Source organism: Tupaia chinensis, unplaced genomic scaffold (assembly GCF_000334495.1).
Source record: "Tupaia chinensis unplaced genomic scaffold, TupChi_1.0 Scaffold000028_1, whole genome shotgun sequence".
Taxonomy (NCBI): domain Eukaryota; kingdom Metazoa; phylum Chordata; class Mammalia; order Scandentia; family Tupaiidae; genus Tupaia; species Tupaia belangeri.
Genome location: NW_006159458.1, coordinates 2,504,210 through 2,530,893, shown reverse-complemented (window position 1 = coordinate 2,530,893; position 26,684 = coordinate 2,504,210). Strand labels below are relative to the sequence as shown.

Here is a 26,684-nt window from a genome sequence, read left to right as displayed (position 1 = left end):
TTTGATATTTATCTTGAAATCAGAGTGAAGCATAACAATTTATAATATTATTAGGTTATAAACTATACTTTGTATGATTTTTCTTCTCTTACAAATGCTTTCTGAATTGTTCTCTGAAAAAACTGGAGCCAGAGGGTGGAATGGTGGTTGAGGTGCTGGACTCCCACATGACTGACCACATTTTGAGTACCAGACCTGGTGCCTTGCTTTCTCACTTTTCCTCTCTCTGTCTCTCTCTAGTGAATTAAAATAACAACAGTAAAATAACTAATTCTTTTAAAAAAGCTATATTTATTCTATGCCATTAAATATATATGTCATGTTTGAAATTTTCTTTTAGGATGTGGAGTCATTGATGGAAAAGCACAGTGTCTTAGAAAAAGGCTTCTTAAAAGAAAAAGAGAAAGAGGCCATTTCTTTTCAAGACAGATACAAAGAACTTCAGGTAAGGCCAGTAAACATAAAATTTAAAATGTGGGCCTTTTGGTGAAACATATACTATAAATTCAAGAGTGCTAAATTCATATTTTGTGACTGAATAATCAAAACTTGCTTAAGCACAAGTACGTAAATTATCAGTCAACGAGGATAAAATTAATAGACTGCCATTTTGAAAATTGTGACTCCGTGAGAAGACCTGAGGATTAGTAGTTTGTGGCTCAAACAGTTTGATGAAAAATATTGTGTCTGATGAATACATTTTAGAGCTGATAATTCTATTTTTTAAAATTTTTTTTTATATTTCACTTTCGTTTATATATAAATCACGTTACTTAGCTTACAAAGTGAAAATTCCAACGTGTACATTTCTCACCAGTCCAGCTGACAGTACTATAAAGTTATCTTCAGTAGATAATAATCCATTTCTTTGTCCCATAAATACCTAATTTTTATTATTTTAATATCATTAGAAGAGTTTAGGCCATACCAAGATATTTTACCTCTTTTATAAATTGTAGTCAGTTTCTCCTCTTCACTTTACCAAATTTCTTTAATAAAGTTGTTTCTTCTGTAGTCTTCCCTATCCTTGTATGTGGCAACTCTGTCTTTTTTTTTTTCTTTTCTAAAGTTTATTTTCTTTATGTGTACACACACACGCACACACACACACACACACACACACACACACACACACACATAGAGTCCCCATGCCACTATTTTCCCTGTAGCCCTGCAGTCAGCTAGGAGCATGGGAGCCCACAGAACACCCAGCATGTTAGGGTGATCCTGGGACAGGAACACACAGCTTTTCCATTGGATTTCAGTATTGTACAGCAGCACCCTACTTCTTGCCCCACCATAGCTGGGCTCCATTTTTCTAATCGCTAAGGCTAAAACCTATTGGTCCCTTTTCTTACTTGCTTCATGTCTGCCTCTTCAGCAAAACTTGCTGACTCTACCTTCAGAATACATAGGTTTCACCTATTTATTATCATATTCACTACTATTCTGTACTACCATTATTTCCGTCTTTGAATGTCAAAGTATCTTCTAACTATCTTTTTACTTTTGTCATTGCTTACTTAAAAATCTTTGCCCACATTGCAGCCACAGAAATCTGTTAATTACTTACAGCTGATCATGTCATTGCTCTCCTCCAAAACCTTCAGTGGCTTCTCATTTCATCTACTCTAAAAATCAAGTCCTTAAAATGATTTTTGAGACAGTCCATTCTCTTTTGATCTATCTCCTTGTATTTTTCTCTACTTCTTTTTCCTCATTTTGTTTTATCCCTTTGTCTGAGTACTCTTCCTTTAAATACCTGCTTTATTTTCTTCTTTATATCCTTCAGGTCTCTGTTCAAATATCATCTTACCCAGGCAGGCTTTTTCAGACAGTGCTGCCATTCTCTCCACCAACTTTACCATGCTCTGCTTATTTGTCTCCATAGCACTTCAAAAAACACTATTTATTTAATTTCATTTATTATTACTTTTAATTTGCTGCAAGTTACATGCGCTCAGCAGAGAACGACAGAGAGAAAGAGAGGATAAGTGAGAAAGCAAGCTGCCAGGTCTGCGATTTGAACCATGGTCAGCTATGTGGGAGTCCAGTGCTTTAACCACAACACCACCCATATAGCACTTTTTACATGTGATATATATTTACTTGTTTATTTGCCCAAATTATGGTAATAGTTTCCTAAGTGGTCTTCCAGTTTCTACCCTAGCCCCTTTTCTTAATGAATTTTTATTTCAGGAGGTAATATTTTAAAAACGTGAATCAGACCTGATCCTAAACTCAATTATTATCCCCTTTCCAATGTAAATTTTCTAACTAGTCCAACTTGTTTAGTTCACCCACAGTTACTTGTACCAAATTTCACAAGTAAGGTCCAGGCAAATGTGCAAGTCTGTGTGGAGGAGAGTATTCCTTGATTATTGGAGGGTTATGGTCTATGTTTATTGCCCTGCAAGACATGTACCAGTTTTTAACTTAGCATTCTTTCTTACTCTCTCTACTGTTAAATTTCCTATATAGATACCAGCTCTGCACATGTTTTTTGAGCCAGTTTTAATATCTGATTCATTTCATCCTAATATAAATGATTCATTTATTCATAGATGAGTAGAATAAATCTTTGGTATATGTTCAATTTATTATTATGAGCTACATATCAACTTTTGAAGATTATACTTCCAATAATGATTTCTGGCTTGCTTCTGATACTTACTCAAATGCTCCCTTCTTGAGGAAGCTTTCCTTTACCATGCTGTGTAATTTTAGATGCTGTGAATGTGTTCGGCATTCTCTGCCCCCTTTCTTTGCTTTATTCCCTCTCAAAGCACTTACAGCCAATTGTTATTTTATTTTGGCTTTTTTATTTTCTCTCTTTTCCCCATCAGGGTATAGGATTCTTAACATTAGGAACTTTCCTGCCTAGTTTCCAGACCAGTATCTGGCATGTAGTGAGGGCTCAAGTGGCACAGCTGGATGAATGAATGAATGAGTGAATGAACGAACTACTATCATGTGCTTTGTTCCCCAGGGGCTTATTACCTTATGTGCAGCCACACTCACTGACCCCAAACTTGAAATTATGATACTTTAAAAGGCCCAGTACTAAATACTGAGAGAGAAGTTTGTATTTTCTTCTGTCTCCAAAGAGTGACTTATTCTGGGCTCTTGAGTGATATATGTCTTGGAAAATTCATTTTTTTCCATCTATTAATGGGAACAGAAATGTACTAGAGAAACCAACTAAGCATGACAGATAGCACTTTGAATTTTTCACAGTAAAGAGTAATATAAATGACAGGTGGCACTGTCTTTTTAATCACATGGCATTTACTGTTAATATGATAATCTAAGAGTGATGAAGCAGGTCTTCCAGACTAATACCAGTTCAAAAAGCTCTTCCTGGGCTGGCCCTGTGGCCTGGTGGATAAGGCAGCTAGATCCCACATGACTGACCCCACATGGCTGACCTGTTGTTGGAACCCCAGACCTAGTGACTTGAAAAACATGCCAGGCACATGTGTGTGCATGCTCAAAATATCTAAAAGAGGGGAAATAATGAAGAAGAAGTAATTGTAGTGTGACCATTCCTCAAGCAGGGGGAGTGCCTTTTCCTCTCCTCTTCTCTCTGGTATATGCATGACTGTCTAGCCAAAAAAGCAAAAAAGAAAGAAAAAGAAAACTCTTCCTTTTACAGTTTTTACAAGTCTCTACATCCACTTTATAATGACCAAGTTTGTGCATACATTTTTGTATATGTTAGACAATTCAAAGATAAATACTCAACAAAAATATTTAAATGATGTAGTCACGGTCTGTGTAGGGATCTCTGAAAGTTTGATATTATCTGTCTATGAAATATACTGTAGTCAAATTAGTTAGAAAAGATTTATGAATTTGTTACATGGATGGGCATATCACACAAAGAAAAGTGAGAACACAACAACCCAATGATGTTTAGAAGCTCATGTATAGTGCTCTCTTTATGGGAGAGATGAGGGGATGTTGACAGTTTAGGAGAGATTAAATGACTTTTGAGAGAGAGTAAATGGGCCCAAAGAACTGATGAAAACCTGTGACAAAGTCCTTCTAAGTATGGTGCTAACTTTTGGTAGTCTCTGCTGTAATAGGAATCTGTCTTCCTGGGTGGTGGGATTCCAGGGGAAAGGGAATTCAGGACAAATGAGTTCTTTCTGGAGGATTGAGTCTCCAACCAGATAAGAGAAATTCAGAGAAACTCTCCTTTTGTTCTTCCTGGGAGAAAAGGGGACAAGAGATAGGAGAGACGAAGAAATTCAGAAGGACTTTGGTTCTATAGTTTGAAGCACTTAACATGCCAAAAGGTTTATGTTTGAGGTATTGTCTTCTGAGCCCCAGTACTGGAGTTTGAAAATCTTAGACTTCCCTATTTGACCTGCTTTCTGTAACCCATTTCTTTTGAAGATATAGCCCATTTTCAAACCAGTACAAAGTTGATTCTACCTAATAAATTTTTAGGAGTAAGGATGTGATTAAATTTGTGATTGTCAAATGAGGTCATTATAGGCTAAATACATATGAGATGAAATATTAGCAAGGTGAGTTTTTTTTTGGAGAGGTTTTTGCTATAGGGTGCATGCGCTCGCCAGCAAGCCAGAGAAAGAAAGCGAGAAATCACTCCCCAGGGGGGATGGTCATGCCCCAATCCCTTCTCTTCCATTCTCCTTTCAGGATCTTGGGTACACACACACACACACACCCACACACACACACACACAGTGTAAGTTTAAGCCACTGGGTCCAGGACTTGAACCACAGTAGACTACATGGGAGTCCAGTGACATAGCCGTTATGCTAACTGCTGATTCCCGTAGCAAGGTGAGTTTTTAAATAGTGAATATGTAGTAAATTTCTTGCTTGAATTATAATCTGACAGTCACCTCTCAGGTTTTTGAAAGTCAGTACAATTATTACATATTTTTTGGTAAAAAGGAAAATAACCTATTCATAACCATGCACTTTCAGTATATAGTGCTTTTAATTTTCAATTTTGAAAAGAAACTACCCCTCTACTTAGGCCAGTGTTAGATGTGCCTTTGTCAAGATTATAGTCTGACTAGAGAAGAGTAATTTGTAAGTGCAATGTTTATAAAGCCTTTCAACAGCTTTTTTGCTTTTAGAACATTAAATACTACAGAGAATTCTAACGGTGTTATTTCATATGATATGGTCTAATTATTAGAATAGGTGGAGAGGTGCGAATGTACCTGAACAGGAGGAAATAACGAATTCTGTGGATGCTACAGTACAATGGGTGTGTGTTATGTCCGCTTTTCCTGTTCTGTCCAGGATATGTAGTCTGGCCAGAGGAAGAGGAGTGAGTCATGCCGTACTTGTCAGAGATGGCTATTTAAAGGACTTTCATGAAACTTGAATAGACAGCTCCTCTGGTTAGTACAACTTGGATTCCAATTTGCTTTGTCTCCTTTTTCTGACTCCCATAGCAAGTGGGTCAACACCTGTGACAAAGCACTAAGGAAACCTGGCAGTTTATCAGATAGCACATGTCATTATTCTGCAGTATTTTAGAAAATTTAATTAACAGGCACAGCTGGTTGTTAAATTATCATCTTTGATATTTGTTAGTACGGGTAGCTGTGGCTAGCTTTGGGAATTTTCTTTGTAAGCTTTTTGAAGACTGGGCCTATTCTTCCACATTTCATTTTCTATTGAAATGCCTCCTGGTTACTGTAGCTTGATTCTTCTGCTTGAGAATTTAATTAAAAATGAGAAAGAAACCCATACTATTTCATGACAATGAAGTGTTTCAGAGGACCTAAAATTTATTTCATAAATGAACTTGTACAGCTACAGAGTATTACCTGTGTTCTGTTGCTGGTTTTACAAATTCTATAACTACAGTATTAGTAGATATATTATTCTTGATCTTTTTATGTACTATTTCAATTGAGTACTGCTAGTCAGGGGTTAGGTAGTTGGGTCCTTGGCAAAAGGCTGCTGTGGTAACTGTGCTTTATGGCATTTGGTTAATGGTAGGCAGATCAGTGACTTGATACCGCTGAACATTGTAGCTAAATGATCCGGTATGTCTCATGTAGGAGTTGAGATTGCTGAAGGAAATATCTCTAAAATGTAGCTTTTAGACATCTTGGTAAAATATAAAACAGAAATAGCAAGTTAGTAAGTGATATAAATGAGAGCATTAATTATATTATGTATGTTTTTATCAGATTAAAAATAAAAACATGGTGGCAACATTTTTAGATTTTCCTGACTTGGTCTCTTCTACTTTATCTTGACCCTCTTTTCTCTATTGTCTCTGGCTTGATTAATTTAGATTTTATTCCCAGTTTTCCTCATTGCAAGGTATATCATGAAATTATGTAGAATGTATTGGGTTCAGTGTATCCTCGGATACTGAGTCCTTACAAATGCCCACTTGCCCTTACTTCTAGTTAGCATACACAGGTCCCTCCCAGTTTCGGCTGCTGTCCTCATACTGGCACACTGCCCTTTCTTGTGAATATCTGCTAGCGGTTTAGGAGTTCTTCACTTTCTAATGTCCTATTGCATTTATCTTTCCTCCTGCACAGATTCTGATGCCATTAGGTCTTGCAGCAACTGGTGATTTGGTTAGGCATTGATGGTGGTACTGTAACATCATATCCATCTGTTTTGTGATGGATATGAACATTGTTCTTTGGTTCATTTCCAGAGGGTGCATGCATTTGTCAGAAAGAGAGAGACAGAGAGAGAGAGAGAAAGAGAGAGAGAGAGCGAGCATGTGTGCAAGCACCCTCACCCCCATTGGGGCACGATCACTCTCTAGTCCTTTTTCCTCCATTGCTCCATTTTGTCAGGATTTTGTGCACACAGTCCACACTTCCATGTGCCTGGCATGTTTTTTAAGTTACTAGTGCTGGGATTTGAGCTGTGGTAGGCCATGTGAGATCCACTACTAGCAGTGATTAACCTCTGTGCTGTGGGAATGGCTCCATTAGTTATTAGTTGTTGTTCTTTTTTATTTTCCTTTTCAACTGTCATATGTTTTTGTGCAGAGATCTTGACAGCTATAAAGACTGTATGAGCTATATCTTCTCACTATTAATTACCAATAAAGGGAATTATTTGTGATGATAAGAGTTAACTGTCTACTTTCCCTGAGGAAATTAACCTATTTATGGAATTAGTAGTATTAGGTTGTCAGAAAAGTCATGACATATTTTTATTTTTTATGAATAATGTATCATGACTTTTCTGACAGCCCAGTAGATTAGAGGAACTTGGAGATCTCAGTAAAATTTGAAGAAAATACCATGTTTTATTCATATTGTATAGTATTGTTTGACACGTGTAGATGTTGGTGAGAATTACTTAAAAGAAAATATTTGGGGAATTAAAAAACTATTTGAGAAACACTTCTCTATTTTTCCTTTTGAGTTTTATAGAAAGTGGGTCAGATTACATTTACTCAAGAGTCACTGAATTCCATATGCTTCATTCTACTTTTTAAGATAAGATGATAAACTAAGACTTATTTTTTTTTTGTTTTGGGTGGGGTAGGACAGGACAGTGTATATATGCATATATAATCTGTGGACTTACTATTTACTTGATTTTTTGCTCTGAAACACGTAACTTATATTTGTGCCTTTTAATTTCTATCTGTGGATACAGATCACCAGCACCATGATTGATGTTCCTAATAAGAATGTTGAGCATTCCTTTCACCATCAGATTATTAGTCTTTAGACTAAACACATCAGTTTTAACCTATTTCTCCTTATTCACTGTCTTTACTTCATACCTCAGTGGTTACTAACTCTTACCTTTTTTTAAATTTTTTAATGAAGTCTATCTTAGGAAAATAAAAATTTGCATTTTCAAAATGAAAATAGCTTTAAATTTTTTTATCTCTTAAAAACTACTTTATTGGATGTAGTTTAAATAATAAAAAATTAAGAAGGTACCCCATTGCAGTTGTATCATCCAAATGAGCAGTTTTTAAAAGAAACAAAAGTGATTTCTTTAGTGCTTTTCTTTTTTTTTTGTTTTTGTTTTGTTTTGTTTTTAGAGGTTTTTGCTATAGGGCGCCTGCGCTCACCAGACAGACAGAGAGAGACAGAGAGACAGAAAGCTAGAAATCACCCCCCAGGGGGGATGGCCACGCTGCAATCCCTTCTCCTCCATTCTCCTCTCGGGATCTTGGGCACGCACGCACATGCGCCCGGCGTGAGTTTTAAGCCACCGGGTCCAGGACGCGAACCGTGTTCGACTACATGGGAGTCCAGCGACATAGCCATTACGCTAACTGCTGGTCCCTTTAGTACTTTTCTAACCAAGGGTGGGAAATGTATACCTTACACACTGAACTATTTGTTACTAAATAACTGTAGTAATAAAAAGCTGACCTTATAGTCCTCCAAAATTCTAAGAATTGGGGTGTTTTTGAAAACCAGCAATATTAAGTACAGTTTTGGGAATTTTGTGCTAGTTTATACTTTGAGGGCATTATGTCATATTCTTTTCTTGTCTTTGTTTTTTTTTTTTTTTTGGTGAACACTAAAGAGTAGTTTATTTCAAGAGAGAGTTATAGGATAAGCTTTTTTTTAAAAAAGGAAGTATTTTTATTTAACTTTATTTATTACTATTATTTTTCAGTTTTATGAGAGAGAGAGAGAGAGAGAGAGAGAGAGAGAAAGAAAGAAAGAGAGAAAGCAAGCCACCAGATCCGGGACTTGAACCATAGTCAGAATGTGGGAGTCTGGCACCTTTAATGACCATGCCACCTGCTGGCCTAGGACAAACTATCTTTAAGTAAATTTTCATATAAAAAGAAAAAAGTACACAGGGCATTAATTACAAGTAATACCACAATTTATTAAACATCATCCTTTTGAAAAGAAGAGGCCAGCAATGCATCATTTTAATAACTTTTTTTTCCTGGTCTTTCATGTTCTGTATTCTATTTTCTTAATTTCCAGTCATTGAAGACATTGCTTGGTTCTTCAGCTCTCAATCTTCTACCGGAGTTTGCTCTTATTATATCATTTTCTTATCCCTAGTTTGAGAATTTATAAAATCAAGTGATCATTTTACTTATTGAAACTAAATTGGACAATTTTAAAGTCACTGTCAAAGTATCATTTTCAAAATTTACAGACTAATTGGCCATAGTGAGAATGCTTTTTCTTTATCTTGAACATTGGTCGTCATCCACATGGTAGAAATTTAAAGCTGATGCTGGTACAATACTTTCTCATGTCCAAGATGAAATGGATTTTTCAGAGATACCACCTTCAATTTAATAATAGGATTTAGAGGGAAGATAAGACAATATTAAATGTATATTTGAAGATGTCCTGACAGTTACAGAAATCTTAATGCATGATGAAATATGCATCTTAGATTTGATTGATTTAGTATCTAACATGAGGTTTTTTTGTTTCAAAGATTTTTCATGATATTTAGAATTTGTAAAACATTTAGTTAGAGATATAAAATTTTTAAATTTTTGAATCAAGTGAATTGTTTTGGTGAGTTTAAATGAACTTTATATATTTTAATAAATGGAAATGCTTTTTTCACCCAGCTTTTGAATTTAAAGTAGTTTAAATAAATTAGCTTCGGGTCTGTGGGGTGACATGGTAGTTGAAGGCGCAGGATTCCCACATAGTTTGATTCCTGGACCTGGGGGCTTGCTTTCTCATTTTCCCTTTCTTTCTCTTTCTGTCTCTGGTCAAATTAAAAAAAATAACAAATGGAATTAAATTAATACATAAATACTTAATAAATAAATAAGCCTCATTAAAGAGATTACCTGTTGGCTACTCAATGGGCTGGTGTTTAAGGCAGCTAGATCCCACATGGACAACCACTTGGTTGAGTCCCAGACCTGATGGCTTGAAAAACACACTGGTTTCCTGTGTGTATGATGAGCCAAATTCACAAAGGATTTTGTAGTAGGGATGATATGACCATTCCCCATAGGGGCTACTTTGTTGCTTTCCCTCTTTTTCTGTTTCTGTTTCAGGCAAGTTCACATGCCCTCTTGAAAATGAAAAAAAATAGACTTTCTGCAGAAAAAAATATTAATGCTCAAAAACGAATTAAAAGTCCATCTTAAGTACCTACAATCTCATTGTATGCTGCATTAAAGTCTTCCCAGAAGACATACATTATACCCATATGTTCAGTTGGTTTTAACACTTTTACTCATTTAAAAAAAGTATTAATTTTTTAAAATTTGCTCTAGGGCACATGTGCATACTAGAGAGAGATGGGGGGGGAGAGAGAGAGATTGAGAGAGAAAGAGAGAGAGTGTGAAAGCAAGCCACCAGGTCTAGGACTTGAACCATGATCGGCCATATGAGAGCCCAGCGCCTTAACCAACACCTGCTGGCCCTCGCATTTAACTCATTTTGAATTGTGACCAATTCAAGGCTGGATGCTGAAACTTCAGAGCTATAATTTTTTTGAAAAGTTAGCACATGCATGGCCTCTGCAGATCCTACACTAATACAAAGGTTTATATGAACATATATCACAAATGGTCTTGAACTGTAATCGTGATACTTATTCTGTGCTATTGTTTGATCTTTTAGTGGTCTTGTAAGTTTAATGACCTTTTATGATGATCTTTTCAGAAATGTATAATTTGATAAAATATAATTTTAATGTTTATAATCATTCCATGTATTAGGATACTTGTAAGTACATTTAACACTTTAACGGGTATCTTCTTTACTAGACTGTAAATCATCCAAGGAGCATTCTAAGAGTACATACAGTTTTTGTTTTACTCAATAAGTGTTTTTTAGAAATGTCTAGTGATAGTGTTTTTTGTTTGTTTGTTTGTTTTTTAAATGCGGCATTGCCACAAAACAGGAAAACATGGATTTATAATGTGGCTAAGCCTCACTGTTATCCAGTGGTGAGGCAAACCTGCTATTTCTGAATGCTCTAGTTTACAAGCTCAAAGGATGTATTTACTGTATTTCCCTACTTATCTGAGGTCAGACTCTGACCTCAGCCATTCTAGAAAGAAGCCACAGACCTCAGCAGTAAATGAAAAGACAAATTTAAAGCAAATTTTCATAAAATCTATATACATTGTTTGCCAGGTGAGTCAGGGAGTCTTTGTTTGTTTCCAATCCAGACAGTTGGGTATAAAATCAAAGAGCTCAGTTTTGGGTCCCAGATGCTTTAACCTAAATAGACCTGGTGCAGTGCTGGCTAACTGGAAGGCTGAGACAGAGAATTACATAGTGAAACTCTTTCTAAAATGCCCTTCTCTTTCTCTGTCTCTTTTTTTCTTCTTTCTTCCTTTATCCCTTTCTCTCTTGCCATATAAATAAATAACAAAAGGAGAAAGGATGCATTTGCACTCACAGTAGCCTGGAAAGAATGTTGAAGGAGAAGACATATCCAAACGTTTGACCTGGGTTAGGTGGCTCTGAGAGTTTATATTTTCTGTATGTCCATTTGATGAATTTTCAACTTTTGTCAAGTATAAATTTTTCATGTGGAAGTAGGTTATATAAGGGATTTTTGCTTTCTGTTGATGAGAGGTGATTTGAAAGCTTTACTCTTCCTTCTTTGATCGTTTACTGATTGAGAAGGCTCTGAGTCTTCATATATTCTATCTGATGGAAGATATGATATTGCAACTTTTGAAAGGAATAGGCACAAAGAAACTACTATCTGAAACCTTTTTAGCAGTATGGAGAATGGTGCCCTGAATCCGTAGAAAGGATGATTATGTAGAATAAATGCTTTTTGAGCATTTTGTGATTTATTTAGCTTGTTCATTGCTACTTCATCTTAATTATTTAGATCTTAATTTCACATCCACTTCCAGAGAAAGTCTTTTTCCGACTTCTCTAGCTAAAGTACAATGGTTCTTCATTCCTAGTCTCACTCCTGTTTTGTTTTCCTTAACACTTAGCAGAATCTTGATTGTTTATGTATTATTATTATTTTTTTGGTTTGGTTATTTTTCCTTCTCAGATTGTAAATTCCCAGAGGGAGATAGTTTCTGTCTTCTATAACTGTTATATTATTAGCTATTAAAATAGTGCATTGCACATAAAAAATTCATGTTTGTTGGTTGACTGAAATATGTGGTTTGTAGACTTCTATGGATTGAATGTATCCCCCTCAAGATTCATATATTGAAGCCTTAAACCCTAATGTGATGATATTTAGAGATGGGCCCTTGAGAGATAATTGGATTTAAATGAAGTCATGAGGGTAGAAACCTCATGTTGGGATTTGTGTCCTTATGTGAGGACACCCCAGAGATCCTTCCCTTTCTCTCTCTCACTCCTCCCTCCCTCTCTTTCTTTCTCTCTCTCTCCCTGCAAAGTGAGGTCACAGTTAAAAAGTTACTTTCTTATGATCTGGAAAGATAGCCTTCACCAAATCTGACCCTGGTTACACCTTGATCCTGGGCTTCTATCCTCTAAAATTACAAGAAAATAAATTTCCATTGCTCAAGCCACCTAATCTATTGTGCTTTGTTCCAGAAGCCTGGACAATCTAAGACATGGAGTATAGATGACTTATATTTAATGTTGTAGTGTGTTTGTTCACTCATTTAACATGCCCTGTTGATTTATCTTTATTCTAGAATTTAGTTGGATTCAGTTTTTCAACAAACTAAAAATATATTTTAGTTCACATTATAAAGCTACTAAAGGAATTTATGGGTTTGGGAGAAGGTTTTATGATAAAAGTATCAGAACTATTTATTTTCTTTCAGACTTACATGATTTGTATTCTATTAAATAAGATCATTAAAAAGATATTAAATTTGCTTTTAGCTGTAGGCACAGAGTTCATGCACTCATAATTACAAAAAATAGATGTAAATATGTTTCCTGCTCCATCTGCATCTAAAATTATAGACTAGCTGCCAGGAAGCTTCTCAAGTTAATGCGGTGCCTGAAATCACAGAGCAGCATGAAGCCTGCGGAGTCTGGAAAAGGCAGCCTTCATGGCAAACACTGGCCTGCTCTTTACTGCTTAGGAATTTATGGATGTGGCAACAGCTCCAGTCCGGCTTCTGCTCTAAGGCTTTACCAAGAACCGCACACAGTTCAGAAATCACTGACCCCCCCTCTTTTGCTTTTAGTTTCATGAAACTGTTTTGCCTGTCATTTCAGACTTGTTTCCTACTTGGTTTTTGTAGTCTCTTCCGTTTTGTCAGAGTTTCTTGTTCTCAAATAATAGGCTTCCTGGACAGTTAGTTTAGTTTTGGTATGTGTATATTCTATATGTGGCTAAGTATACTTTCTTTGCTTTCTCATTTTTTTTCTGTGTTTTGCTCTTGGTCTTCTTAAAATACTTATTGGTAAACATTTTTTAAATAATTGTTTTATTTGATTTATTATTATTCCTTAATCTGGCCAGAGAGAGATAGAGAGTAAGGGAAAGCAAGAAAGTAAGCTACCAGGTTTGGCACTTGAACGAGCACTGGCCATGAAGGAGTCCAGCACCCCAACTATCATGCTACCTGCCAGCCCCTCTAGTTAAAATTTCAAATGTAGAAATCTGTACTTAAGAATTAAATGATGCCCATGTTTTTACATCTTATGTATAACAAGTTTTAGACAGATGTTGTAATTTATCCTATAGAATATTACACAAATTGACATTTTTACCAAAAAATACTCAAGAGTACCTGCTTTATCACATCCTTACCTATATTATTACTGGTCTTTTAATAATTGCTAATTAGAAAAGTAAAATATATTTTCTGATATTTAAAATTTTGTTTTCTTGTTCATATGTTAATTTTTTTCTGTGATTATTGATTATTTCATTTTTTCCTAGCATTTCCTGTATCTTTCCTTTTTAAAATAAGGAAAAAAAATTCTGTTTATCTTATTTTAATAGAAAGGTTTATGTATTATGGTTATTGATACTTTGCCAAGCATTATGAGATATTTTTCTGTTTTTAAATTTTTATGTTAATGATATCTTTTAGAATAATGAATGAAAAAATAGTTGACTATATATGAGTTTTAGGTTGGAAATTATTGAGCTATGTTTTATTCCAGTCAATTTAGAGTTTAATTTTACATTTAACTTTCAATCCTTCCGGACTTTCTATTGGTAAAGTGAGGAAGAGTCCAAATACTTCTTTCCTCACATGTCTGGATCGTTGCCCTGACAATATAGAATAATACATTTTTTCCTTATTTGGAATACAGCTTTTCTATATACTAAATTTTTGTACAAACTTGGATTTATTCTAGGTTTTATTTTTATTTCTATTAATATGTGTCTGTGTGTCCTTGGAGAAGAACCACCTACATTGTTTTAATTACTATTTTATTCCATGTTTAAATGTTTCATAAGGCTATATTTCCTTTTCTTGACTGTTCTTACTTTTTAATCATACAGTTGAATTTAACAATTATTTTATCAAGTTTATAAAGAACAACTTGAGATTTTGATTAAAATTCTGTTAATTTTAGATTTATAGATGAAAAATTGACGTTATTCCCTGTTTAATCTATCTAATAATACTATTTTTCCATTTATTTCATTCATTAAGATCCTTCAGTTGAATTTTATAATTTTTTTCTTACAACTCCTGGACATTTATTGTTAACTTGCTTCTAAAATTCTTTTTTGCTTCTTATATAGTATATAATATTTCTCTTTATTTAGAAATCTCATTTCATATAATCTTACCCTGGCTTTTAGCTAAAGAGTTCAAAGTTCTTTAAGCACCTAAAGTCGTTCTAAGTTTTATGCCTAAATTCAGTGCAACATACTAGGACCCTCTGTCCAGCAGTGAAGACACAAACATGTATATTCATTAGGATAGTGAAGGAATGAATTGAACGAATCAGTGTAAGCTATTGCTGTGCACTCTAGTAAGGTTTCTCATAAAAACAGTGTATGAGGAAGGTATCATAAAGGGAAGCAATTCATTAGAATTTAGACTCAACATGAATGGGTCTTTAGAGGGAACAGTGTAAGCGAAATCCTGCAGTTATGAAATATCATGCCCTTTTGAAAACTGCTGGTACTGGGGTTTCAATAGTAGGGACACATCTGGTTTGATAAGTCAGCACAGGATATTAGGGGGAGGCATTTTTATAGCTCAATCTGAAAAAATTGTTAGAAGTTGAGAAAATGGTTTTGAACAGTTGAGTAACATGGAATACACTTGCATTATGGAAAGATACTTGCTAAAGACAAGTTGGAAGAAGATGAAATGGAGCTAAAGAAACCTCTTTAAAATCGGAAACATTGGTCAAAGAGTAATATGGTGAGGATCTTAATGAAGTGTAGAAATAGAAATAAAGGTGGATTGGAGAAAGAAATGTTTGAAGGATTATTAGGAAGACAATTTAGATAATTTAATAACTATTGGAAGTGGGGAAGAGGAGGAATTTCTAAGTACTTGGCTTTTACATTTGTTAAAATTTTTAGGCCCTACTTTATAAACTTGATTGTGGAACTTCCTTTTGAAAATATTTGGTTCATAAAAATAACAATTGTTTCTTTTACCATACTGCAAATGATTAACAGTAAGGTAATGGGAAATTGATGGGGTAGGAGACTGTTAGAAGTGAATACGTGACCTCTATGTACATGTGATTATTAAATCTTCTTGTTTTTCTTCCTCACATTTTCTTGAATTTGAATCGTTAGCACTTGTGTCCTCAGCATTGCCATTTACTCTAATCTTGAATCTATGCTGAGGCCAAAGTAGTACTTTAGATCTGATCATTTTATTCTTTGACTTAAAACTCTTCAGTCTCTCATTTTTCTTTAGGATCAAGATCTGCTTTTCAAATGGGATAACAAGGTCTTGTTTTCCTTACTTGCATGATAGGAATAATGGTGATGATGATGATGATGATGATGATGATAAGGCTCTTTGGATTATTGTGAAGATTAAATGAATTCAAATTCCAAAGTGTTTAAGAGCAGGGTCTGGCATATTATACCTTAGAAATGTCTGCTCATGTTATTTTTAGTACTTATTTAGCATTTGACTTCCCATCTAGACTTGTAAGAACTATGAGGTTTGAAATGACATGCGTTCTAGAGTCACAAACAAAATTATACAAAATTATAAGAAATATTTTGAACATTATCATTAAAATTCAGTATTTTTAAATTTTGAAAGTTGCTTATTAAGTGTCAAGAACTATGGAGTGAGTTAAAATTTTTTGATATGTAAAGTAAATGATTATGGAAAAATGTAAAAATAAATGAAAAAATGAAAAGAAAAGAAATGACATGTGTGTCTTTTTTCGTTTTCAGTATATGCACATAATATAGTAATAGTAAATGCCTAATATTTTATGAATGAGTGAATGTCATCTAGATACTTGATAATGAAGCATTAAAAAACTAAAGCAGAAGCAGAATTGCACTATTTGTTATAATGTAGTAGAAGAATGAATATTCATCATATCCTGTGTTGCTGAGAAAAGGACAAATTTATTTGCTTCTTTTGTAAGATAGTAGCTGATAAAATGTATTTGTTTGAAGAAAGGTATTAGATATATAGGAAATTACATGAAAGTAATTGAATATGTACAAACAAAAGAAAAACAAGGGCAGCACTGGGTGATTAACTACAATTAATAGGTGTCTTGCGACTTTGTTATATAAGAAAAAGTTGATTTACTAAGAAGTTTGAATCTACTGGTTCTCCTAAAATGGTTAAGAAATAAATTTATTCTTGTATTCATTCATTAACATATTTATTAGGTGTCTTCTATGTACCAGGACTATTTTGGATGCTTAGGCTGCATTAATAGAAAAACAACAAAAAGTTGTAGCTTATGGGGTTTACATTTTATTAGATGAAATAGTATGTCCTAAACATAAAAATAAGTTATTTTTAAAGTAAAAGGTAAATAAGTGATGAAAAAGTTAGAGCAAGGTAACATGGATTGGGAATACTGCTGGGGGGGGAGGCAAGGGGTGGGTTACATGAAGTGATCAAGGTTTTATTTGAAGGTGACTTTTGAGCAAAGAATCGAACTTGGTAGGGAGAATATTTTTAGGCATAAGCAGCAGCCAATGAAAATAGGAACAAAGTAGGAATATGTGAAAAGACCAGTGTGACTAAAGCAGAGTGGATGAGGGAGAAATGGAGTAGGAGATGAAGTCACCTAACAATAGTGTTTGGCAAAGGATGGGCAGGGCTTAGTGACTGTTTTTATTTAGGAAACACTGTTTTACTTTAATAAAAGTATGTTTGATTTAAAATTTTAAAAGTATATATATAACTGAAGTGTGTTTAAGAATTTGCCATGGTAGGAAGTACTGTAAGAAATAGCAACAGACTTCGACAGGACGTCTGTAGTGGTTTGATCCCATGTATATTCTCCTTTGCAAATGAACCCTGGTTAGCAAAAGTTAACACTATTTATTCAGCTTTATGGCTGATGCTTTTGTTTCCAAAAGCTCTTTTTGTCTAAAATATTTTTGTGTGTCACTGTTTTTTTCCTCCTGGTGGATCCTTTATTTTGTTCTTTCTTCCAGTATGACCCTGATGTTTAGATTTTGCTTAAAGTAACACCACCTGTCCACTTATTTCCTCTATAGGCATGAGACATGGCTATGGCTCAAACTCTAGGATTTGTTTTTGAGTGAGATTAAATTCTTTGGACCATTTGGGATATTTCTTATATAGAGTTACAGCAGATTTAGTGTTTTAATTATTTTTAAAGCTATTTTCTGAGATAATTTTAAATCTCCATTCTGTTTATAGAGAATCTCACAGCTAATATTTTTAAAGAAATGAAATGTGATAAATGAAACATTTTATTGTAAGTAGAATTCAAAAGATACCTTTGTATCATAGATAATGTAGAAGTATTCTGCTAAATTTTACTTTTAAATTTCTGTCTTTTGAGGCCTTGTGATTTAATTGATGTTTATATGGTTATCAGTCTTTCAGAGAATGCAGGAAAAAATGAGCCTTGGACACATTGCCACCTACTTTACAGTGTTATCTCAAGAAGAGTATCTGGGGGACCAGCAGTTAGCGTAATGGCTATGTTGCTGGACTCCCATGTAGTCAACCGCGGTTCGTGTCCCAGATTCGGTGGCTTAAAACTCTTGCTGGGTGCGTGTGCGTGCGTGCCCAAGATCCTGAGAGGAGAATGGAGGAGAAGGGATTGCGGCGTGTCCATCCCCCCTGGGGGGTGATTTCTCGCTTTCTGTCTCTCTGGCTGTCTAGTGAGTGCACGGGCCCTATAGGAAAGAAAAAAAAAAAAAAGAAAAGAAAAAAAAAAGAAAACTCTCCAAAAAGAAGGGTATCTGCATTATAGTTCACCTCAGACGCCCACTTCACTTACTTGTAGTTTTGTTTGTTATTTGTTTTCTGTGAGCACATTTTTACTGCAATATTTACATTTACTTATGTACAACTAATTTCTCTCTACAACTAATTTCTCTCTATAAAAGCTTTGGATGTCTCATGATTTTTAAATATCAAAATAGAAAACTATTAACTAAAAAATAATCAGTATCATTGAACATACACATAAAATAGAATATTAATACCAAGAAAATAATAAGTACATATATAGTTATTTTTTAGACATTTACTAAAATTAAACTGAAGCTTTTATCCTTGGACTACTGATTTTACTAAATAAAAAGGACAATAATTTTTAATGAAAAATCCAGCCCTCTATTGGTGGAAGTTACATAGAATTTGTAATAATGAGGCCTTAGAATTTGAGGATAGTGTTTATGCTTAAAAAGTGTAGTGAAGCTTTTTTATTTTTTTAATTTGTTATAGGGTGTGTGTACTCACCAGAGAGAGAAAGTGAGAAAGCACCTCCCGGGGGCGATAGCCATCCCGTAATCTCTTCTCCATTTCTTTTCGGGGAGGTTGGATATGTACACACACAAACACTCCCCTGGGAGTGTTTTTCAAGTTCTCAGGTCAGGGTCTCTAACTGCACAGTGGACCATCTGGGATCCAGTTACCTTAACCACCACACCACCAACTGGCCTGGAGAATAAAACTTTTCCTTCTACCATATTGCTAGTCATTTGATGGAAGAGCATCACATTTTCCATCTGCTAATAACTAAAAAAAAAAAAAAAATTGTAATTTTTTGTAAAGGTGTTAGATCTGATAAAAACAGATGTCAATTTTTTAACTTCCTTTTTTTGTTTATTAGCTGAGAATTGCTTTGTTAGTTTTCCTTTTCAGGCCACTCATCTGCAAAATAGTTTATTGAAGATAGATGCTTAAAAACAGCATTTACTTTCTCTTAGTGGTTTGAAGGTGGAAGCAAATGATTAGCTTCAGACAATGGAAAAGAAATGAGAAATGATGGTGTTTGGGAAAAATTTGTAATCCATTTACTTTCCACTAACCTCATAAAATTTGCCTTTTTAAAAATAAAAATGCTTTTTTCATACCTGAGCTCTACATATGGTATTGAATGGAAAATGAAGAAGTCTTCCTGAAATAATACTGAAGAAGCAAATTAAAATGTGAATCAGTTGCCTGTTATGTAAATAATGATTCAGTTCAATGTTGGATTTCAAGGGCCAATAATTTTTATGAAAGTATTACTGAAGCAAGGTGTTTGGGTTGGATTTTAAAATCTATGTCCTTTGGTTGACTTCCTTCATTTTATTCCTTTTAGAGTGCTTGTTTATAGTATTGTGGCATGTTTTTCATTTTTTACTGAATTCTTCCTTTCGCATACCTGGCAAAAAAATGTGGACATACAGGATCTAAAACCTAAAGATATATTTTGTAAGCTAAGCCATTTTTCCATAAGTCATGAACCCTCTTGGATATATCTAACTGTATTATATTTAATTTTATATCACCAGGTCCACACATTGTTGGCATACTTCTTATTTAAATAGGAGTTGAATCTGTAACTAGTGACCAAATCAGTTAGAGATAGTGTATGTATATATACACATAGTATAAATTGGTAGAGATTATAAGGATAAGAACGTTTTTCATAACACTGAGATGGTTGCTATGAAAAGCTTAGTAGAGTGCATTGATAGGCACACTACAGAGAGTTGCAGCTGGATTGAAGCAGACACTCAAGATTATTGCTCTGTAGAGTGAATTAAAACTATGGTTAGGGAGGGGTCAGCAGGTGACTTGGTGGTTAAGGTGCTGGACTCCCACATGTATGACTGACTGTGGTCCAAGTCCTGTACCTGGCGGCTTGAAAATCATGCCAGACGTGCATGTGTGTGCTCGTGTGTGTGTACATGTGTGTGTAAGGCCAAAATCCTGAGATGAGCATGGGGGAGAAGTGACCGTGGAGTGACCATTCCCCTTGAAGGGTGATTACTCACTCTCTATCTCTTTCTCTGGACCATGTCCTATGACAAAACCTAACCAACAACAACAAAACCCCCAAATCTGATGGGTTGTAGGCATTTAGCTCCTATCACTTTGCATACTTTAAAATTTTGTCCTATTTTCTTTTAGAAAAGTAAACAAAAACACTGCTAGGCATGGAAGAAAGCTTTATAAGAAGAGATTATTAGTTACCACTAGTAAAGATAGTAGAATTGATTTTATCCTGTTCTTTGGGATTTTCTTTTATTTCAGCAAACAGGATTTCATGCTTCCAGATTAGAATTTATTTTTGTGTTTCTAATTAAATATCCAAATCAAAGGCATCTGTTGAAGCTATAATATAGTGGCTTCTAAATTTATTTTAAAAATCAGGAAATACTATAAGGCAAAGCCAATTATTCGTAGATTTCCCCTTACATTTATTTCACCTTGGTCATATAAAAACTGATGAACTACAGGCTAAATACTACTTTCTAAACCCAAAGGCGTGTTTAAATACTATCTTAACTCCATGTTGTGGTTTCCGAGTTGTCAGTAATCTCCAGGATGAATATCGTAGACTGGTAATTTGTAGCCAACACAGCTGTCCTCCTGACAGAGGTTCATGTGAGGAAAAAAAGTCAGGCTGGGCTAAAATTACAGGACAAAAGTAAAGCAAAAGTATTGCATTCTATGAAAATGGTGATGGTGTTGTAGTTTGTGCCATCTGCCCTTTCAGAAAATAATTTTTTGAACAAGGAAATGCCACAAATCTTGAAATAAAAATTTTCCCCTTGTTTTGAAACCTAGGATATTATGGGGATGATAGTCATGACAAATTTGTCTATTTTTGGAAAGATTACTTTGTGTGCCGCAGTTCTTTACCCAGAGCGAGGAGACAGTACAGTTTCTGTGCAATTAGATTCGCCCTGATATACTTGTTTAGTGAGCTTAAGATGAAGTGTAAAAATGTAGCAAATATTTTATTAAATCAGTGATTAGATATTTTTCACTAACATAATGTCTTCAAAATCATTAGCAGCTCTACCCATTGGAATGTGCCTCTTTGTGAACAGTTTGCTTAGAGCTTGAAAAGAAATGAATTATTCTTGTTAAATGAACTATTATGTTCTAGGAATCCCTACTCTTAAAATATTGGAGGGACCGGCAGTTAGCGTAATGGCTATGTTGCTGGACTCCCCCATAGTCGACTGTGGTCCGAGTCCCGGACTCGGTGGCTTAAACTGATGCTGGGCGCGTGTGCAGGCGTTCCCAAGATCCCAAGAGGAGAACGGAGGAGAAGGGATTGCAGTGTGGCCATCCCCCCCAGGGGGTGATTTCTCACTTTCTGTCTCTCTGTCTGGCCTCTGTCTGTCTGGTGAGCGCACGTGCCCTGTAGCAAAAACCTCTCTCTAAAAATATATATATATGTGTGTGTGTGTGTATATATGTATATAAATAAATATAATATTGGAGTTATTGTGTATATAAGACAAACCAGTATGTGATGCATTTTAAAAGATAGAGTTCAGGTGGGAGCTGCAATCCCCTATCCTATCTTAAAAGAATTGTTTAGGTCTAGTTGCCCTGGCCCAGACAGAGGTGATGTAAGTACCCTGTTAGGTTCAAGGCTATATGATTGACCATAGTTTCTGAATCCTAGGTTGGCCTGAAAACATACATGTTGAAGGATCACAAGGGCCTGGAGGGCTGGAGAAAGGGGGTTGTGGTGTGATGAGATCCTGTCAAGGATGCTCTCTTTCTTGCATGTGTTCACTCTTGTCATCATTATCATCATAAAAAGAGTTGTTTATTTCCTATGAAAGGCACCATGCAGGTATACAAACATGTATCATCATTTTTCAAAAATACTCTAAAAATGTAAGATAAAGTTTATAATAACTTTAAGTTATATTTTCCCTTTAACTATTTTGTGAGCCCTTAAGAAAATACTTAAAATAATTAAATTAAATGTTTAATTAGGATTTATACAAACTAATATATAAACTTATTTTTGCCTTTCTTTCAGAAGGGATTTAAGATGGCTGATTATACTTACTAGAATATTACAAATATAAGATATGTAATTAAACTATATAGATATTATAAGTAAAATGGCGACATAGGTATAATGAAACCCAATTTGAGACTTACTGTTTAAGCAATGACCAAAAAAAAAAAAAAAAAAAAGAGAAAAAGACAAAGCCAGTAAATGAAAAGTTCAAATAGTAGCATAATGGTACATTACCTTGACTTAAAATACATCTGAATATCTTGAGTACTTTAAGATTTCTTTTATGCCTAAATTTTGCATTTTACATTTAAAGAAACGCAGTGGAAAACCTGGGTGCGCTTCAGAAGAGGGGTCCCAAACTAGCTAAAGGGAAAATATAACTTAAAGTTATGATAAACTTTATCTTACATTTTTAGAGTATTTTTGAAAAAGGATGATACATGTTTGTATACCTGCATGGTGCCTTTCATAGGAATAAATTAACAAATGAGGGAAAAAATCTTGTTCAGATTATTTGTCTTGATTTTTTATTTAGACATTAATTTTTTATTTTGTGAAAGATAATAAAAATTAGAAAAATTAATTGTTGATTCGTATTAAAACAGTCCATTCAAGTTTGATGTCTTGGTCTTCCCCTCTGACTTTTCTAGGATGTAGCTTTTCTAGTCATTCTCCTCAATGGATTAAAAGATAATTTTTTTAAAATGTGTGTTTCTATGAAAATAACCTTATTTAATATGTGTTGTTGATTTATTGACATTGACCTCATGGCTAACAGCACTCAACTTATTCTAGTACAAAACTTATTCAGATTCTTTGTCTATAGGTGAAAAACAGCCTTCTTGTACTTACAAACATTAATCTAAATTTTAGCATTGTGCTTTCAGACCGTTTCTTTCTTTCTTTTTTTTTTTTTTTGTATTTTACTTTTCCAGAGGACATTTTTCTTCCAATGTGTTTATTTGTTTCTTGATGAGAGAGAGATAGGGAGTCTCCACACAACCATCCAGCCCCAGCGTATCCATCTCAGATAGTGGGCATGTGGGCAAGTGCTTGGAACCCAAACTTAGGGCCTTCTTGTGTGGGTGCAGTTATGTTACCACTCTCTAAGTACTAGCAAATGCAAAAAACACTTGGGCCCATAGTAAACAAGCAAACATCATTAACATCCTCCCTCTTCAAATAGACAGGATTAACATATGCCCTAGAGCATGAATACAGCTGTGCTGTTCCATCATTCAAACTGTTTCCACATTTATTTACCCTATATGAGAAAGTAATTATTTGCTTAGAGAACATACCAAGTATTAGCTCCTGTTTTGTTTAGAAGTTAATTCTGAGTGTTTTATTTAACACTTTTAACCATTTTGCGTAGAACTCTCTCATAAAGCACACACATCGTTTTCCCCTTATTTTGTTTGTTCTTAGAAATTATATTATCTTCTGTTACATTTGTTTGGTGGAAGGGCAGTTTCCTGAGCACTAATTCCTTCACTGACCTGTACACAGTGTTGCCATCACAGCTTGTAGAGGAGACACAACTCTGTCTTCCTTCAAGGGAAACAAGAGGGGAAAGAAAATCACACTTAAAAAAATTTTAATTATAGAAGAGATATTTGCCATGGACTTTCACTTTCTTAGAAATAATTATTAGTTTATGATTAGAGAGTAAATGAACTACTCTAGGGGACAGATTTAAAATATTAAAGAAAAAAATAGCTCCTCTGGGTTTTTCTTTTTACCCTTAATTTCCTTCCTGAAGAAACACAAATAGATCGTTTAATCTAATTTCTTAGTAATAAATGGAAAAAATAAACAGGCAACTCCCAGTGACTTGGGCTCTAATTCAAAAGAACAAAATACTCCCTGAGTGGACTTGGTTGGAATACTTTATTTTTGTCTAGCTTGGTTAAGTGTGAACAGAAAATAATTAGTAATTGATGGCAGGGTAGAAAGAGAATCTGATTCATAGGTATGCAAATCAGAATAATAATGATTGGAAAATGGGTGCATATCCATATTATCCTGCACAGTGTGATTTTTAAAAGTGTTCCTTAAGGCCTATGGAACAAACAAGATTTTTATACTGAATATTATTTTACATAGTGTACATTTTAGTGATAATTACAATGTGATTTTTATAGTTGTTACATTATCTCTTTTTTTAAAAAAGGAATTATTTATTTAATTTTATTTATTATTATTATTATTATTTTAATTGCACCAGAGAGAGACAGAGAGAGATGGAAAGTGAGATCGAAAACTGCTAAGTCTGGGACTCAAACTCCTGCCATTTGAATCCAGTGCCTTAACCACCATGCCACCTGCTAGTCAGTAAATTATCTCTTATAGAAACCTTGTTAAAGGCTTAATAATAGATCTCAAAATTTCCTTTTCAGCTATCATTTGTCAAGGTTAGATAGTCTATGGGTAATTATTTTCTAAAGTTTGAAACATTTTTTGTTTTGTTTTTAATCGTAATAGTTGTTTCTAAGATACATAGTATTTTTTTGTTCCTAGACATGAATAATCATTTTCGGGAATGATTATAAATGTGAAAGTAGACAGAATAGGGAGACCTATCATTGTTCATGCTTTTGTACTTACAGGTAATTCCTTGTTGGATCACTTATTTGGTCCTAATGTAATATTCCCATTCCTGAAGCAGAGAGGACAAGTGGTCCTTCCCACAATGACCTATGAGAAAAATTTTATTTTTCTTAATTGGAATTTGACAACTGTTCTAATTTTGTATATTTATTTGGATCGTTGTAATTTTCATTGTATTTTTTTAAAACAGAGTTTCTAGCTGAAGATGATAGTTTCCATTTTTCTGTGTATTTATTCAAATTTATTCCTTCCATAAGAAAATCTTTATTTCAGTAACACAGTTTATGTGGATGACATACAAAATATTTTCCTAAAAACATTGTTGATTCAAGATACTGCTTAATGTAGCTTCAGGATCAAGTAGCTTTTCTAGACCAGTTTTCTTCAGTTTAAAATTAAATGTAATTTTAAAATTTATTTTTATTTTTTTATTTTTGCAATAGGGAGCTTGTGCTTGCTGGAGAGAGAAACAGAGAAAGGAAAAGTGATAAATCATTCCCCAAGGGGATAGCCATGCCACAATTTTTTCTCCTCCATTCTCCTGTTTGGATTTTGGACATGCATGCACATGCACCCTGTGTGATTTTCAAATCACAGGGTCTGGGATTCAGAGCATAGTTGGCCACATGCATTTTTAAGTTAATCACTGTTCTTTAGGGGTAAGTGTCTTTCATGCTAAGAATCAGTCATAATATCTGTAGTAAAAACATGCATTTGGTGTGTTTTTCTTCCTAATTTGAATGTGGTTGAATTCTTACTATTTGTGTACTTTTATCCATCTAATGTAACAAACATTCATTTTATTGTAAAATCTTTACAAGACAACTCTATAATATTCCATTGTAGTAATGAGCCATTCTTTCTATAATCATCTCATTATACGTCTAGATTATTTTTTTCCTTTATAATTTAAAACCATGTTATCAATGAATTTTTTTTTTTTAAAGAGGGTTTTGCCTTGGGGTGCATGCACTCGGTGGGATGGTGGATGATGAGAGTGAGAGACACAAAGAGAGGGAAAGTGAGAAATCAACCCCCAAGGGGAATGGCCACACCGCAGTCCCTTCTCCATTCTCCTCTCAGGTTCTTGGGCATGCATGCACATGTACCTGGCATGATTTAAAAGCCACTAGGTCTGGGATTTGAACCATAATCGGCCATGTGAGAGTCCAGCAAATTAACCACTATGCCATCTGCTGGCCTCTAAGTGAATATCTTTATGCAGAAGACTCTTATCTTGTTTTATTTTTTAGTCTGAGTTTGTAGAGGAGGAATTACTAGATCAGAGGATGGAAATAAATACATACAATGAAATTGATTTTATGAACTTTTGGCTCAAGTTATATTGTCAGTGCTTGTCTGATACTCACCTAAATTACATTTAAAAAGAGTTTTGTTATTTGAAAATAGTATTATCTTTAAATTTGAATTTTCAAAAATTATACAAGCCTTAAACTTAAAATATTTGGTAGTTGGAAAAGTCATGATGCATTTTTGCATAGGAAAGCATATAAAATATGTCATGTCTTTCCCAACAACCCAATATTTTCATCAGGTACTTTTTAAAAAATTAATTATTCCCATCTTTTGAATATTCTCCTTTTGGGATTATAATATTTCCATGAATTCTTATATTGTTTTTATGTTATGGGTATTAATTTAAACTCCATTATTTCAACTTTATTACATACTGATCATCCTTTATGTGAAAATGCTTGGGAACATAACTTATTTCATATCATGAATGTTTTTTGATTTTCTAATGTTTACATATAAATAATGGGA

General features: G+C 34.3%; 1 protein-coding gene across 4 annotated transcripts in view; it reads left to right on the top strand.

Moving 5' to 3' along the window:
* The window catches only part of CCDC91 (coiled-coil domain containing 91), a 288,769-nt gene that overhangs the window by 47,727 nt on the left and 214,358 nt on the right, over positions 1–26,684 (top strand). For all 4 annotated transcript variants that reach the window (XM_006140252.3, XM_014587159.2, XM_006140254.3 and 1 more), the window contains one exon: positions 341–445. In XM_006140252.3, coding sequence (XP_006140314.1) covers positions 341–445 — 105 coding nt within the window. The remainder of the gene's footprint in view (positions 1–340; positions 446–26,684) is intronic.